At 38.4% G+C, this 18,359-nt stretch overlaps 2 protein-coding genes across 2 annotated transcripts; one reads left to right on the top strand and one right to left on the bottom strand.

Moving 5' to 3' along the window:
• Positions 1–15,584: 15,584 nt before the first annotated feature.
• Positions 15,585–16,050, bottom strand: LOC124226320 (histone H2B type 1-N). The gene has a single exon (XM_046639420.1). The coding sequence runs from the start codon at positions 16,019–16,021 to the stop codon at positions 15,641–15,643; it is 381 nt and encodes a 126-aa protein (XP_046495376.1). The 5' UTR covers positions 16,022–16,050; the 3' UTR covers positions 15,585–15,640.
• Positions 16,051–16,346: 296 nt separating this feature from the next.
• LOC124226319 (histone H2A type 1-D) lies at positions 16,347–16,739 on the top strand. The gene has a single exon (XM_046639419.1). The coding sequence runs from the start codon at positions 16,347–16,349 to the stop codon at positions 16,737–16,739; it is 393 nt and encodes a 130-aa protein (XP_046495375.1).
• The last annotated feature ends 1,620 nt before the right edge of the window (positions 16,740–18,359 follow it).

Raw genomic sequence — 18,359 nt, forward strand, 5'->3', positions numbered from 1 at the left:
ATTTGAAAGGGTTAGGACATTTTCACTTACTCATCGAACTGAATCTCAAAGTTCAGCCCATACAGTGTTGACTATAGTTGTTTCCTAGTTCATTTTTAAATTCAGTAAATATTTGTTGGCTACATATTATTTCCCAGAAACTTCTCTAGGCACCGGAATTATAGCAGTGAACTAAACAGAAAAAGAGTCATGGATTCATAGAGTTTATTTTCTCTGATATGTCAATATGGGAACAGACGAACACATAACAAAAAGAGTGTGAGAAGATATTAAATGTTTGGGAGGAAGACAGAGCATAAAATGAAGATAGGGAGTGGTTTTGTGTTTTCCCCTTTAAATAATATAATCACAGAATGCTCATCAAAAAGGTGAAATTTTAACACCTATGAGATGAGGGAGTGTGCCATTGGGGAAGATTATTCTAGGCAGAAAGAAGAAGGAACAAGTAAAGAAGCTCTGTGGTAGATCTGAAGTGGGGAGGTGGCAGTGTTGAGGGGTGAGGAATACCTGGTTTTAGTCAAGGCACAGCAGGTGGCCAATGTGGCTGGAATGGAGGGAGCAAGGAAGAAAGTTGTTGGAGGTGGGGTAACTGAGGTAGGAAGGGGGCTTTCCAGAATGTGTAGGACCCTATATGACAGAATAATGGCTTTGGATTTTATTGTGATATATTTCAAATTCTCAGTAGCTGCAGAAAGCTGTGGATTTGGGGTGATCAGCTGTGACTCATCTCAACCCATGATTAAGGACTTCAAAGGGACAACATGCAAGGTGCTCTGTGTGTGAGCATCATTTTGCTTCTTGGCTAAAACCTCCTAGGGAGGTTAGAGGAAAGGAGGATTCCTAGGTTAAGTCAGGGCATCAGGGACCCCAGAGAATTACCAGACCCTTTCCTACAGATATGAGCTCTAGGCCCTTTACTCACAATATTTACTTTTTGTTCCAGAACAGTATCCTTCTCCACAGCCTCCTGAACTGAGCAAATTCTTGTGGGAAAATCACCAATTTTGAACCTGCTTCCAGCTGGAGTCACCAGGGACCACACAAACCAAGGGCCTCTGACAAATAAGACTGTCTTTCAAATACTAAATGCCATGCCTACCATTTAATACGTATGTCCACTCCTGAATTTTAACTTTTCTGCCACTTTTTTCTTTAACTTTTTCTGGCTGACCTTATTTCCACCTTGTCTCAACCCAAGAGAGCAAAATCTCTCATATTTCTTGTCATGGTACATTGTCCATAAAACTAGATAATAATCAAATGACCGCTCTCGCTGGATCAGTTACATATTCCCAGTTTCTCATTCCTCTTGCATCCAGTGGTTCATTGGTGGTAGAACTTTGGAAAAAAAATATGTCATTGCCTTGCTTCCACCTCAGAGATTATAATTTAATTGATCAGGAGAGAGGCCTGGGCATCTGGTCTATTTGAAACTCCTCAGATAATGCTAATGGCTATGGGGGTGGAGAGGAACACTGTGCCCACCATTGGAAGTAGCCTCTAAGGTCTCCCAGTGACATCCTGCCTTCTGATATTTGTGCCCTTGTGTAGCCCTTCCCACATTGTACTAGGGTTAGCCAACAAAATATGGCAGAAGTGATGGCACGTCACTTCCAAGGTTAAATAAGAGACTTCCATCTTCATCCCTCACACTCTGTCTTGGATCACTTGCTCCTGAGGAAGGAGAAGGAAGCCAGCCCTTGTCGTAAGTAACCCTACAGAGATGCCCACATGGTGAGGACTGAAGCCTCCAGCCAACAGCCATATGAGGGAGCCTTTTCTTGGACCTTGGGAGGGAGCTCCAGTCCCAGTCAAGCCCTTCTTCCCAGGTTGAACCTCCTCCAAGAAACTTTCCTGATTGCCATGTTCCAGAATAATATTTACTTCTCCAAATTCTTACAGCAGTTAATATTAAATATAGTTTAATGTTATGTTATTATTATTACTTATATTACACAATATTATATTTCATATAACTTCACTTATATATTTATAATATATAAATTTTCTATATTATCTAATATAATTAGCATTATATTAATATTAAGATATAATTTATATATTTATATACCATATCTAGATATATAATTTATTTAGAAATATAAAATGTCATCATAGTATCATTTTGCTATGTACTGTTTTGACATTGCTTACATTGTTTTATTCAGTAGTGTTCACACTTCAGTCATTTGAGTGCCACTTTTACAAATTTTTTTCTTTTTGTTATATCTAGGTACAATCTATACTATTATTTACTTAAGATTTTTCTTTAAATATACTCTTTAGAAGATGAAATCAATTTATTTTAAAAGACAACTTTACATCCCTACTCTAGTGGAAAATTTCTACCTCTGACCATAAACAGAAGGTCAATGTAAAATAATATTTTTAAAATATACATATTATTTAATGCCAGTTTTATGCTGTTTGCTGCCTACTACTTTGAGCCTGAGAGTTGTTCTTTGTTATACAGTTAGAAAAGGGGGGTGAGGAGGTGTTAAAACATGATAGTCAGGCCTTAAAGACCCTCAGCACGAAACTGGCTCTTCTCCAGTTACTTGAAGATTTAAATAGAGTAGGAAAGAGAATGATATATTCACTCTCTGTTGCAACATTTCAAACACCAAAGTCCGGGGAGTAGCCCCAGGGCTGAGCGGTTAAGTTCGCGCGCTCGGCAGCAGGCGGCCCAGTGTTTCGTTGGCCTGAATCCTGGGCGCGGAGATGGCACTGCTCATCAAACCACGCTGAGGCAGCGTCCCACATGCCACAACTAGAAGGACCCACAACGAAGAATATACAACTACCTACCGGGGGGCTTTGGGGAGAAAAAGGAAAAATAAAATAAAATCTTTAAAAACAAAAACAAAAACAAATACCAAAGTCCACATACTACTTACAACAATTTCCCATGCCCCCAGTGGTACTTCATACAGATCTGGGAAAATGCCAGTTTAATTAACGTATTATTTAATTGAGCCACTATTATATGCCTAACTCAGGAAATATAAAAATATACAACCCAGAGAAGCTCACATTGTGGTGGAACACATAAAAATTATACTTATTTTTATTTCTCACACTATTTAACAAATACTTATTTTCTTGAAAGAAAAAAATCTATACAATGCCTTTTTCGTAGTAACTTTCACATAGGAACCTCATCCAGGTCCAAGAACGTGCTCGGAAGCAGTGTACGTCATCTCATAAAGTCCTTCTGAGAAAACTGGGGCCTTATTATTGGCTCCATTATGCAGAAAATCAAGAGAATCACAGGCTCGTTAAATTTTCCAAGATACCCAGCCAGCAACCATGGAGTAGAGCATCAGTCTCCAAAGAGTTTCCAGGGCCTGTGCTCCTTCCATCTGTTTAGGCTGCTTGAGTAGCTTCTTTATTAATGTGGACTATCAGAATGACCTGCTTTGGTGCTCTACCCAGTTTTTATATTTTCAGTATTTTATTCTCATTCTTGTTTTTCTCTTGCTTATTGCCCTATACATCTGGAAATTCTTGATTCAGTTTTCTCTAATACATTGCTATTTGTGGGACTACTGAACATCAGAGTTTACAGTATGGCTCTGCACTTAAGGATCTGCCCTCAAGGAAAAAACTGTACAGCGCTTACATCTTGCTTTTGGAATGTGGATGAAAAATAACTTTATCAGCTGGCATTTATTAAGTGTGTACTATCTTCTAGACACTGTACATTCTCTAATTTATTTTTCCAATCCAATGAGGCAAGTACTAGCAGTATCTTAGGTTTACAGACAAACAGACAGATGATTCAGAATGTCACATTATATTAATGTGTTGGCTGCTATATTAGTTTGCTATGGCTGTCACAGCAAGTTACCCCAGACTGGGTGGCTTCAACAATAGGAATTTATTTTCTCACAGTTCTGGAGGCTAGAAGTTCGACATCAAGGAGCCAGCAGGTTTGCTTCCTTCTGAAGGCTGTGCGGGAAGGATCTGCTCCAGGCCTCTCTCCTTGGCTTACAGATGGCCATCTTCTCCCTCTGTCTTCACATGTCTTCCCTCTGTACATGCTTATGCCCAAATGTCCTTTTCTTTAAAGGACACTTTTCATATTGGAGAAGGACCCACCCTCAAGACCTCATTTTAATTTAATTACCTCTTTAAAGACTCTATTCCCAAATACAGTTACTGTGGCACTGTGGTTAGAACTTCAACATAAAAATGTGGGGGGGGCATGGATATAATTCACCCCGTAACAGCTGCCTTCCTTTAAGTAGAATAGCCATAGAAATCAGGGGTGCTCTGGACTAGGCCTAGCTTTGGTTCTTTGACAAAAAGCAATGAGACTGACAAGAGGAAACTAAGAATAAGGAAAAGTTAATGTTTAAACTGCTATTTCAAAAAAATCTATTGAAAATAATTAAACAACATTCTTGTGTCATCTACAGTGATACCTTTTAGTCTTCACGTGCACAAATCTGGACCGCTACCCTCTGGGAGCGAGAGCATAGAGGGTCTTCCCATTGGGGCTGCTGCTTCAGAGAGATGACTCTCATGGTCTATTTCATGACAGCCTTGAAGGCAGAAATTACAGTTAGATGTGAGATATACTAATAGCACCATTCAGGGGCCTGGCCCGGTGGTGTAGTGGTTAAGTTCGCACACTCCATCCCGGAGTTTGCAGTTTCAGATCCTGGGTGTGGACCCACACACTGCTCATCAAGCCATGCTGTGGTGGCAGCCCACATACAAAAAATAGAGGAAGGTGGGCACAGATGTTAGCACAGGGCCAATCTTCCCCACCAATAATAATAATAATAATAATAATAATAATAATAAAATAATAATAACTCCATCCATTGGGCAAGTTTCTCTCTGCTCTTTGGCAGCACGATTTAGCTGCAAATTGGCACACATTTCAGACAAATGATATACAGGGTGTCTGCAAGCACTATGTGATTGCAATTTTTGAACGTTAACTTTTGGAAAAGTTACATATAGATTTTAGTTTATCTTAATTTCAGTACAATATTCAACAGGGAGACTTTGCTATACATGCTTGTTGCCCTCAGGAAAGGAAAACATTATTAATTGTATGATGATAGGGAGGAGTTATATGACCCTCCAAAGAGAATTTGACCAGAGTTCCCCAAGAAAAAGTTTCCATTTTATTTTTTTCCTGTCCTTGGGAACAAAAGGAGGAAAAACATTTTTTAAGTAAAGAATGGCATCTTATTTGTGCTATTAAAACAAATATGAACAGCTCATCTCCATTTATTTCAAAAGAATTTAGTTTGATGGTATAACAACAGACCACAGAATCTATCATTTTTACAGTGAAGGTCACTGCCATGAGGTTCATAAACAGACTCTGTCATTGATCCTCCAGCTACTTAGACAAAGTACTCCCCTTTTCTGTGCATCAGTTTATTCATCTATAAAATAGATACAGAATGATAGCAGCCTTAAAGGTCTATTGCAGGCCATTCATCACCTTCCTGCAGAGAATGAACTGACGGCAGGGATACTGGAGCAGCAGGGCACAGTGCAGACGAATTTGTATGTATTCTTCTATAGTTCTTAACTCCATCAAATTACAAGTGAAAAGTTATTTAAATTATGGTTTGTAGCTTGTAGAAGTCTGTGGGTGGGAGTAAGCAACTACTGCAGGTTGATACAGCTGAAGAATTAGGCATCCCAACTTAAGAAGTCAGGACGGTATTCAAAGATTTTCCTCCATCTAGATTTTCCAATCCAACAAAAACACGTTAGAGGATCATCAGGGCGGCAGAACTGGTGAAGCCATTGTAGATGTCACTCTTAGCTCTCTGATGAACTCAGTGTTCTGATGGCTTGAGAAGAATCGTCTTAGTGCAAGAAGTGGTGGATGTAATTGTAGAAAACAGGGTGGAAGTGAAAGTTCAAGGAAGAAAGATGTGATTAGCAGATAAAAATGTCCTAGTTGGTGAGGTGAAGATGTTTGAGTGGTTGAATGTTAAGCTCCTTGGTGTGAACCCTGCAAAAATATAGAGCCAGAATGAAATGCCTATACTTCAAGAAATTTGACTCAAATATGACATATACTTTTTTAGGTACATCCTATTTCCTTTACCAATAAGGTGGTGGAATTAATCTCTGTGTTTTTAAACTTTGTACTTCACAGCCACTTTAACTATAAAAGTTACTGATTTCTTTAAATTTATAAACATGACTTCTTGACTCAACAGTATAGTGTTTAGTCTCTTCCTCTAGTCCTATGACCAGTTATTTATTTACATTCAATTGGCCATCTCTTTTCTTTGGTCATTCACAACTAACTCACCATGGCAACTGATTTGCTAACTTGAGCATCATTAGTGAGAACTTGAGTTAGTACATGAGGAATCCATCCCTGGACCAGAGGGAATGACTGTACCGGCCCATATCAATTTTATACAACTGCATTTTAAAGATTTTAAGGATTGGAAGTCCTAGAGAAATTTAGGTGCTGACGTTCAAAAAGCATGTTAACGACTACTATACTATTGATTATATTTCCAGTAATGGTAGACTAGACAACTCAAATCAACCCTAATGCTTAAAACAACTACAAAACAATCTGATTGAAGGGATCAGGCAGCTATCAAGAGAATGAAGAATTACAGAGCCAAGAATCGGAAAAAGAAGAAAACCCAGAGTATTATGCAGCTGGAAAATAAGACAGAAGGAAAAGCTTCATATGCTGTTATGGAATGATCTTCAAGATATATATTGTCAGTGAAAAAAGCACGTTAGAGAAAATGGTGTGTAAGATGTTACTGTTTATCTAATAGAGGGCTGTTAAGAATACATACATATATTGCTTATAATTAACAAACAATGGAAAGATAAACCATAGTATGAAAAGTTGACCTTGGAACTACGTAGAATATTTTATGTAATAATAAAACCAAATTTTAAAAGCCCAATCCTTAAACATAAACAGCAAAATGAAGCAAATGGATCTGTGTATCCAGATGGTAACATAAGCACACAGGAAGGAATGTTCCAAATACTTTTAAAAAACAGTAGTTCCAGCATTCCTAGTGTGACATACCCTAAGGCAGAAGCTCTCAAACTTTCCAGTCTCATGACCCATTTACACTCTTAAAAAGTGCTGAGGATCCAAAGACATTGTGTTTCCACAGGTTATAGCTATTGACATTCACCTTATTAGAAATTAAAACTCGGAAAATATTTATCAGTTCATTTTAAAATTACAATAATAAAGCCATTTTAACATATCTATTCTACAAAGATAGCTATATTTTTCAAAATAACAAAAGATTTAGTAAGAAGAGTAGCATTGTTTTACATTTTGCAAATATCTTTAATGTCTGGCTTAATAAAAGAAAAAGATTCTTGTATTTGTTTCTGCATTCAATCTGTTGCAATATAACTGTCAAGTGAAAATGACAGTGGAAAAGGAAAGTAAGTTTCAAGATAATTATGAAAACAATTTTCTCCTCACAGATCCACCAAAAGGGTCTCAGGGACTTTCAGGGTCCCCAGACCACAGTTTGAGAATCACTGCCTTTAGGACAAAAAAGAAAGCAAAGCTTTCATTTATTTATTTAGTAACCATATTGTTGGTGGTACCATTGGGGTGGCTGTGTCAGAAGCTGATACACAGGATAATTTGAGAATGCCTCAGGAATTAGAGTTTGGATTCCCAACAAAGGCAGTCATTAAAATGAAATTTGCTCTTCTGAAATGAAATTTCAGTGAGTGAAGCATCAGTGGGTTTCTCAGGGAGCTCTTTTTTGAGCCTTGATCTATAGGACTGCAGGAGGTGGAGCTTTCGCTAATGTAAGTACAACAGAATCTTAAGAGCGAGAGAATGGGTGCTCTCTGGGGCACATGATGCTGATCTCAGCCATGTAGGGATCAATGACCTGGGAAAAGATGAATTGTGAGATGTGCAGTGTGAACTTCATATTCAGTTCATCATAGTATTTGTTCCAATTGATTGTTATCATGGATTCTTGGCTTTTTACATGCTGAATCTATTCCAATTAACAAGAACGATTTTTCTGTTTAATCTTAATTCTCAGATTAGCACTACTTACACAGTGGGGATTCTTTCAGTCTTTCTTGCCTCTCTCCTGCTCTTTTTTTTTTTTGTATGGAAGATTGGCAACAGATGTTAGCTCAGGGCCAATCTTCCTCTATTTTATGTGAGAGGCGCCACAGTGTGCCTTGGCAAGTGGTGCTAGGTCTGTGGCCGGAATACGGGAATCCCCGGGCACGGAAGCAGAGCCTGTGAATTTAACTACTCCACCACTGGGCCAGCCCCTATTGCTCTAACTCTTTTTATTGTTAATCCAGAGATCTGAGATCATCCTTGCTTTCAGTCAGTATGATGTCCTAGACTCATCGGGAATTCCCTTGCCTCAAAACTTGTAATCAGTTCCTCTTCAAGGACTTTAGCTTCTTGCATAGAGAGAGAAATCTCCATAGCAGGGTTTATGTTCGATTATTCTGCACGAGTGCTGATGTACCCAGCTAGCTCAGGGGACCTTGAGACCACTTTAATGACACATTAAAAATACTGTTTGTAAAGGCTAAGTGCATGTTACCCTTTACACTGAAAGTTTTTTATCTTGTCCTAGCATAAAATACTTTTTTAATCTAACTCATTTTTCTTCCTGAGCTAACAGCTTCGAAAAAATTTTAGAAAGCATACAATGGACTCTTATCCAGGTACATATTAAAAGAATTCTCATGATACATTAGGAATTTTAATATTCCACTTTGATGGGCTAGCCCAGTAGTGTAGCTGTTAAGTTCCAGTGCTCACTTGGGGGCCCTGGGTTCTCCAGTTTGGATCCTGGGTGCAGACCTACACACCACTCGTTAAGCCATGCTGTGGCGGCATCACACATAGAACCAGAAGGACATACAACTAGGATATACAACTATGTACTGGGGCTTTGGGGAGGAAAAAAACTCCAAAAACCATTGCCATAATATTCCACTTTGAGCTTTTGCAAAAATTAATATAGTCCACAGCTAATAAATATGAGAATACTCTTACTATGGTGGGGTTTTTTTTCAATGTATAGTTCCAAATGATTCTCCCTGTCATTATCATCTGCACACCAGTTATTTCTAAAAAATGGAATTTTAGCATTTCTAACCACTCTTACTCCAAGAGGACACCAAAAAATACAAAGGCCTTGAGTGTCCTGTTTCTGATTATTCCATTAATTCCACTAAATATGTATATGCAAAATATATGTATAATATCTATATTTCAGTGTATGTTTGAATGCATAAAGTGCATTTTGCTTCATGGACTATATAGCTAAAATTTGGAAGGATAGGATCTATCTATACTCCCCTTCTCCCTACTGTTCCGTACCATGAGCATGAAGTATTTGGAGACTGGACAGACTATGCCTCTGTGTTTTTTGGCACCTTCTTGGAATAAGAATTTTGTAAAAATTAAAATATAAACTATTTTAGTGTATATGTCTACAAATAATACATATTTTATATGTATATACTATATACATCATAAATATATGCACATATATAAGCACATATGCACTCATAATGATTTTAATTTCAGGCAGCATTGAATTTCAATTTCTTAAGGCTTTTGCCAAATACAAATACATTAACACATACAGAATACCTTAATATTCCACTGATTTATTTTCAAGATGTCAGTTAAAAATGTTGGAAACAAACAAGTAAATTAAGATGAAGCTACAGTGGAATCAAATTAATAAAGAATTATTTTTAAAAGGCTGGTGTTACATTTATACAATGGTATCTTTCAAATTTGAGTGGGAGAATTTTATATGGTTCCATATTCTCAAAACACTGTTTCACAAGAACCAACTGGTAAAAGACACTGGTATATTTGGATTATAACATATTTTAGATGCAACTCCATGTTTACATCACATATACATACTCCTAATATTAATTAAAGTGCAACTTGATAGTTTTCTTTTTGTTAGACAAGTGCGGGAACTTCAGACACTCACCATCATCAAACATTTAGTTCTATGCTGATCCTGAATATTTGCATGAATAGGCCATCCTTATACTCTCAATTTTATACTCTGTATTGCTTTCACAATTAAAGCAGACATGATATAAAAAATCATTTTTAAAGAATTAAAACACATCAAAAATGTCAATTTATTAATGGATCTGTTCTTCATTCTAAGCATCTGAGGAAATCCTCTGGGAAATATTTTGTTTCTATGTTTTATTATAACATATGTTAAAATTATTCTTTTTAAAGTCATGTCTAATATAAAAATTCAGAAATTTGGAATTATAAATAAATTATAAAGGAATATTATTTATTTTAATAAGCACATTAATTAATAATTTAACTGTTAAATTAATTGATTTGATTGAACTATCAATTTAATTAATTTATTAAGAGATAATTAATATTCATTACTTTGATATAATATACATTATATATAATATTATATATTATAAATAATTATAAATAAATTATAAATACAGTTTCCAAAAAGATATAGTCCAGACCTATTCAATCTGAATGTGAGACGAAGATTCAAAGTAGTGTGCCTCTTCCCCGGTCTCAAGACCTTAGCCTTGAGAGACTTCACGGTAGGCAGTCATTTACATCTTGCCATATGGCAAATTAAACATATTAAGTCACCTATATATTTTCATAGGCAGTTTGAACAAACAGGAAATTTGGCATCGAGTGGTCAATTGGTAGAATAGCGTATGTTTTGTTGTTCTTGAGTGACAAGATAGTTCAGAAGTCAACTAGCTAAATACGTAAGAAATGCATAAACAACTATATGTTGCTTTATCTTTGCCTTTCTTTTTTTTAAGACTTTATTTTAGGTCACAGCAAAATTAAGAGGAAGGTACAGAGATTTCCCATATACTTTTTGTCCCCACATATGCATAGCCTCCCTCCTTATCAACATCTCTCACCACGATGGTACATTTGTTATAAGTGATGGACCTACGCTGACACATCACAATCTCCCAAAGTTCATAATACATTAAGCTTCGCTCTTAGTGTTGTACATTCTGTGGTTTGGATAAATGTATAATGAAATGTATCCATCATTATAGTATCATATAGAATTTTTTTTCTAAAGATTGACACCTGAGCTAACAAGTGTTGCCAATCTTCTTTTTTTTTTTCTGCTTTTTAATCCCCAAATCCCCCCAGTGCATAGTTGTGTATTTTTACTTGTAGGTCCTTCTTGTTGTGGCATGTGGGATGCCACCTCAATGTGGCCTGATGAGTGGTGCCATGTCCGCCCCCAGGATCCAAACCAGCGAAACCCTGGGCCGCAGGAAACAGAGTGCGCCAACTTAACCACTCGGCCATGGGGCTGGCCTCTCATATAGAATATTTTCACTGCCCTAAAAATCTATCCTCCACCAATTCATCTCTCCCTCCCCCCAAATGCCTAGTAACCATTGATCTTTTCACTGCCTCTATAGTTTTTGCCTTTCTCAAAATATCATACAGTTGGAATCATATAGTATGTAGCATTTTCAGATTGGTTTCTTCCACTGGTAATATACATTTAAAGTTCCTCCATGTCTTCTCATGGCTTCACATCTCATTTCTTTTTAGCACTGAATGATACTCCGTTGTCTGAATGCATTACAGTTAATATTTATCCATTCACCTACTGAAGGACATCTTTGTTGCTTTCAAGTTTTGGTAATTATGAATAAAGCTGCTATAAACATCCACGTGCAGGTTTTGCATGTACACAAGCTTCAACTCCTTTGGGTGAATATCAAGGAGCACACTGCTGGATAGTATTGTTTAATAAACTACATTAAGCATTGACCTCACAGGTCATCCATAAACACAGGTTGCAACCCCCACTGCTTCTCCAAATGGCTGCACTAGGACCTGGCCTGAGTCTCTGCCCTTGTGTCTTGAAATTTAAAGGTTCTCCTCAAATTAATATCCTTGGCATCCCAGTGTTCCCTTACAGCTTTTCACAATTTCTCCATTAAAAATAATTGCTTATTTCTAATGTAAACACAGACCTTTGGCTGAGGCGCTTAAGTTGTTCTTCCTTCTATCAGGTGTGGGAATTGTTACAGACCTGCAGTGGGTGGGGTTATTTGTCCTCAGAGTCTATCCCCATCTAGTTCTTAGCATTGTTCTTTGCACTTTTAGGCCCTTAATAAACCCTTAATTTGAATCAGTCACATCATTGAGCCCTAGGAATACTTATGTGAGTGTTCAACTCTATAGGAGTTGATAGAAATTTTTTATCATTATTCAGGTCTGGAAAAATTTCCTTGTGTTTTTGTTAATTTGTTTGTTTTTTACTACCTCACCTCTTCTTTACTTCACGAAGTCTCCCAACAGGCAGCATTTTTATGATTTAGTGACAATATCAGAAAAGGTGAACCTCTGAAATAGAAGTTAAAAGGTGTTAGGAAATGGATAAACTAGTCATCTGTAGAAGTAATACGCATTTGAGAAGGTTTGGATATTTTTGGAGGATGAGATGCATGCGTGTTCCGCATCAGGGAATCTAAAATGTAACTAAGATAAGTGGTAGCCAAATTAAAGTGCCCAATACAATGTCATAACTGAAGGATGGTAAACTACATGGAATCTAGACAGGAGTGAAAAAAGAGTTAAGCTTTGTCAGTACATTTTGAACAATCTCCGTGGAAGGAAGTGCTGTTTCCAATGACAAAAACATAAATTTCTCTAGGCTGAACAAAGGCCATTTTCAGGTGACATAACTTGGAAAAACTGTCCTTCAGAGTCTCTGATCTATTTCTATGCTCCAATCAGTTCCTTTCTGTTCTATAAATTGTTCTTTAGGGAAAAAAAAATAATTGACCTAAAATTATTTGGGGCAAATCACATGAATTCTTGAAGATACTAAGTATAAACCCCAGTGTAAAACAATAAAGTGACATCCAGGTTTGGATTAGCTCAAATCAATTTCCCAAGGCTGATCAATGATAGCATAAATTAATCAAGATAACTTCAGCAACAAAGGGTTAGACCCTTACCTTAGCTCACCAAGGTGCAAATAACCCACAAAATCTAGCTTTGAGTTTTTTTTTTTAATTTTTCTCGCCCTCTCTTTTAGAAATTTTAACTTTCTAACTACTGGAGTGTAATGAACTTGACATGTAAACCTTGTATAGAGGGGCCACCAATTTCTTCTGCATGCTCCTTTCTATTCTGCCCACAGGCTTTAGCCGGCCCCTCCTTCATATTCTTCTAGACATCTTCCCCGCTGACAATTCCAAGTCATCAAGCACTCTCTGATAGACCAAACTTATATATATATGTGAATATATGTATATATGAATACCTATATATATATATATATATATATATATATGACTATATGGAGAAAATATATATATATATATATCCTGGGCCTGGAGAATGTGTTTAGGTAACTTAATCTCTCTAAATGCTCTTCCCATTTCCTCTCCTGAATTTCATCTGCTGTTTCCTCATTCTGTAAAACAAAACAATATCAGAATTTTCTGCCAATGATCTGAATTAATGGATGAATGGACAGGATCAAAGGCACATGTACTCTGAAAAGTAGTGATAAAAAAACCCCAAATGTATGGCGAGTATACTGTCCTCAAATATCTTGAGAGGGACATGGTAGGAGAGAAGATACATAAATGAAAAAGTATAATTTCTCTTCTAACAGAATTGAGGGAGGGATATACATACATATATATTTAAATACATAAAATACATACAAAATACACACATGCACATGTATATATACACACCTCCATCAGGGAGCTGTCACAGAGATTTTGAGAAGCTGTATAAACAGGAAGTTTACAAGAGCTGGAGGAGCTGGAGGAGCTGGAGGAGCTGGAGGAGCTGGAGGAGCTGGAGGAGCTGGAGGAGCTGGAGGGGGCAGCTACTGACTCTAACTGTAGCCAAAATCTTGAGTGTTTTAAGTCCACAGGCCATTTTAATGACCTCTGTCTTCCTTTTCTCCTACTCTTTAAAAGAATGTTAATATTATCTAGAGAAACACTATTAGGTTCTCACGTATGAACTTTCCTTTTTGACAAATATACGATGCCTAGAACTTGTTTCTATACACGGGTTGTTTCCCTCTCTATTCTATTTTTCAGCACAGTATCTGATACATAAAGGGAATACATGTAACGTCCACTTAAAGTATAAAGCAAAGTATATAAAACACTCATGATAGAACTAATCCCAAATCTAGAGTGTCGGCGTATTTACTGGTTTTTCCCTATCCCCTTGCTCTGCCTTTATCCCTGAGGTACCCACTGCCTGATATTTTAAAAAATTTATTCATGAAGTTCTCTTTAACAGATACTTTGGTTCTATTTTTGAGCTTTATAAAATGTTATATATGAAAGTTCTGAGATTTATGTTTCTGAAATTCAGCCAAGTACTGTGTATTTCAATTATTTTCTCTGCTACATGATATCCCATTGTGTGAATATACCTCAATAAATGTGTTTGTTCTTTTGGCCATGAACGTGTGGTTGCTTCTATTTTGCTGTTAAGAATAGCGCTACTCCATTTTGTATGTCTCCTGTTGCGTGTGCACACAATATTCTCATGTAAACACCTCAGAGTGAAATTATCAGTGGAGTGTTGTAACTGGATAAAAGGTATCGTCAAAAACCTTCAGCTGATACGGTTCAATGTGGAAGCGTTTCCATGCCGATTCCCGGCAAAAACCAAATAGTTTTAAATATGCCATTCCTGAGGGCTTAAAATGGAGATGGATTTTGACTTCCTGAATTGGCGAGGGGGTGAGGGAACAGCCCTTCTCCTGCTCTACTTCCCAGTTTCTTAAAATTTCTTCCACTTAATAGAGAAATAGTAAATGCAAGTCACACAGAGAAAAATATGCAGCAGACCCTGACAGAAAGGGTAGCGAGTAAAACCTAACCCCTTTCGTAGGGGAATTTCACTCAGAGAAATGAGGAGAGGGTGAAATGGCAGATTTCCTACCACAAAGCCACACTTCCCAGAATTCTCCCAATTAGGACAGACTCGCAAAGGGAAATCGGTGGTTAATTTCAAACTGCCCGCGCAGCGTCTGGATTGGCTCTCGGTGCCAACGCGGCGCCTGACTGACGCGTAAATTGGGTTCACTTCCATTTTCTTTCTTCTGCTTTTCTAAGTTAGTATGTGGCAAATCCAAAGTCAGGGAAAGGGAAGAGAGCCACCACAGCCCCCAAACGTAAACTCAAATAATTGAGACGATCTATGTTTGTTAGAGTGTGCCAAGCGCTTCATTAGTTCAGGCACGCGGCAAAATGAAGGACAGCGCTCAAGGAATTGCTGGCGAAAACTTCTGCTAGGGTAACATTTTTAAAGGTGAGCGGATTTTGTTTGGGGACAAAGGGTACATTGTTTTTCTTTACTACATTTATCTAATGAACGTGATGCTTGTTCATAAATGTCTCGAGCGTTGCTGCATCACGTACATTGTAGTGAAAATAAACTCGAACAAGATCAAGATGTGGAAACGCGGAAACGGTTCCTCTGTAGCAAATAAGAAACACTTACCGCTGTAAAAAGCGAGTGCCAGGTCTCTTGGGAATACTGAGTGGCTCTGAAAAGAGCCTTTGGGGTGTGGGCCTAGCTTGACGAGTCACTCCGCTGCAGACGGGCTCACTTGGAGCTGGTGTACTTGGTGACGGCCTTGGTGCCCTCCGACACGGCGTGCTTGGCCAGCTCCCCGGGCAGCAGCAGGCGCACGGCCGTCTGGATCTCCCTGGAGGTGATGGTCGAGCGCTTGTTGTAATGCGCCAGGCGCGACGCCTCGCCCGCGATGCGCTCGAAGATGTCGTTGACGAACGAGTTCATGATGCCCATGGCCTTGGACGAGATGCCGGTGTCGGGGTGGACCTGCTTCAGCACCTTGTACACGTAGACCGAGTAGCTCTCCTTGCGGCTGCGCTTGCGCTTCTTGCCGTCCTTCTTCTGCGCCTTGGTCACCGCCTTCTTGGAGCCCTTCTTCGGGGCAGGGGCCGACTTAGAAGGTTCAGGCATGGTCGACAACGATGGCAGAAACACCAGAGGGTAATAAGAAGAATGAGTATGAGACTGTAAATGTCCTCTTCATTCACTGCTTCTTATACAAAGAAGGCAGTGAATAAAGTCCTGTCTCTGATTGGTGGAGAATCCTTGAAACGTCATGTTGATTTTGCCCAATCAAAATAAACGTATTTCAAAACCACGATTCCATTGGTTTAAGTGAAATTGTAGTTTTAGCCAATAGTACACTTTCATTTTCGCGCCCAGTAAAGACTATAAGTAATGTAGCTCTGGTTGGCTCAATTCAGACATTAGTCTGGTCAGTGGTTGCATCTTCATCATGTCTGGACGAGGCAAGCAGGGAGGCAAGGCTCGCGCCAAGGCCAAGACCCGCTCTTCTCGGGCCGGGCTGCAGTTCCCCGTGGGCCGAGTGCACCGCCTGCTCCGCAAGGGCAACTATTCCGAGCGGGTCGGGGCCGGCGCGCCGGTGTACCTGGCGGCGGTGCTGGAGTACCTGACGGCCGAGATTCTGGAGCTGGCGGGCAACGCGGCCCGCGACAACAAGAAGACGCGCATCATCCCGCGCCACCTGCAGCTGGCCATCCGCAACGACGAGGAGCTCAACAAGCTGCTGGGCAAAGTGACCATCGCGCAGGGTGGTGTGCTGCCCAACATCCAGGCCGTGCTGCTGCCCAAGAAGACTGAGAGTCATCACAAGGCCAAGGGCAAGTAGAAGTCTGGCATAGTGTGCAGCTTAGATCTGTCCAAACCAAAAGGCTCTTTTCAGAGCCAACCACTTTATCACAAAAGTGAGCTGTGTCTTCAAGTGACATTGTTCCAGGATAGGAGAGAGATGTTGAATATGAACTAATACTATAAAGAAAGTTTGACTAAGTCATTTAAAAAGTATATTGTTATATTTTCCTAAGGCCCTGAATTAATTTGCCTTGTAAAGAACAAAACCCTTACTGAATAAATACAGCTTGAATTTGATAGACCCGCTAGAGCAAAATTTGGATATCCTGGTGATAACCTGTGTAGGATTAAATGTCCATCTGGGACAAAAATTGAGCACCCTATGATTTGGTCTTTGAATCTGACTAAGGACACCTCACCCTCCAAAATGGGGATGCTGTAGTAATCCAGGCAGGTAAATTCCTCGTTTCGGTATCCGTTCAGGCAGAGAATACAATTCATAAAGGACTGTTTACATAAATGGTAGTGAAGTAAAGGTGGTGTGGAATTGATTAGGAAGGTCGTGTGCCTTAACAACAAATATTACGAAAGGTGGACATTGTAAATCAGATTCTTTACCTTACCACATCAGGATCATATAGTCCTGGTATTGCCGATTTTTGCTGTCCCCTTCCCCCACCATCATCACTCAGCCTTCTCAGATCACCAAGTCACCCCAGCTAGAGAGCCTTCAATTCCTCTCCACCTAAGTGCACATCAGCTAGTTTAGTTTTTCCTCATGAATATATCTTAATGGAAATGAATTTCTATAGCATTTCTAGTCCATTGGAATAAACATATTTTCCAAGTCTTGAAATATTTGTATTTCCTATATTTAAATCTCAACTACAATCACATGCAAATAATATTCCTTGGAATAAAAGTGATTGCAGCAATCACAAAAAGGAGGTAAATACTACCTTTCTTTCCTTTTCTTTTTAGCTTATGATTATTTGATGTTGCAGTACCCAAATCCTGATTTCTGTGAATCTTATAATTCAATTTTTCCCTCTTAAAAAGTCATCTGCATTATTTGTGTAAGTTTTAAACAACTATTTCTCTTAGAACTAGAAATGTCAAGTAGAATAAGTGAAATAGCTCCAAAGGAGACCCCCTTGACTTCTTTCGTTTTTAATAATATAATATTATGTTGTTCTTATTATTGATGTTGGTGATGCAATTACTAGCACTTGCTTTATTGCATTGTTTCTATTCCCCCCTTTAAGAACCACCACATTGTTAAAATCATACCATTATAACTATTGTTGTGGTTTGATTTATCAAATCAATGAACCTATAATCAAATAGCTGACAAATGAATATAAATTTTTATATTTTAGGTAAAATAAAATATTCAAGTGTGATATGTATATCATTGTTTATAATTCCACTTTTTTTAATTAATTGACTATTACGCCAATCTCATTGGAAAAAGCACCTACGAGTTTACTTGATACATGAACAGGAACTATCCACATAATCAGAAACAAATTAAAACTTGGATTTAAAAGTGGAGATAACAAAACTTTCAAAAAAATCTTGCTGGGGCCAGCCCAGTTGCCTGGTGGTTAAGTTTGGTGCACTCCACGTTGGTGGCCCAGATTTGGTTCTCTGGTGT

The sequence above is a fragment of the Equus quagga genome, chromosome 15 (assembly GCF_021613505.1).
Source record: "Equus quagga isolate Etosha38 chromosome 15, UCLA_HA_Equagga_1.0, whole genome shotgun sequence".
Lineage (NCBI taxonomy): Eukaryota > Metazoa > Chordata > Mammalia > Perissodactyla > Equidae > Equus > Equus quagga.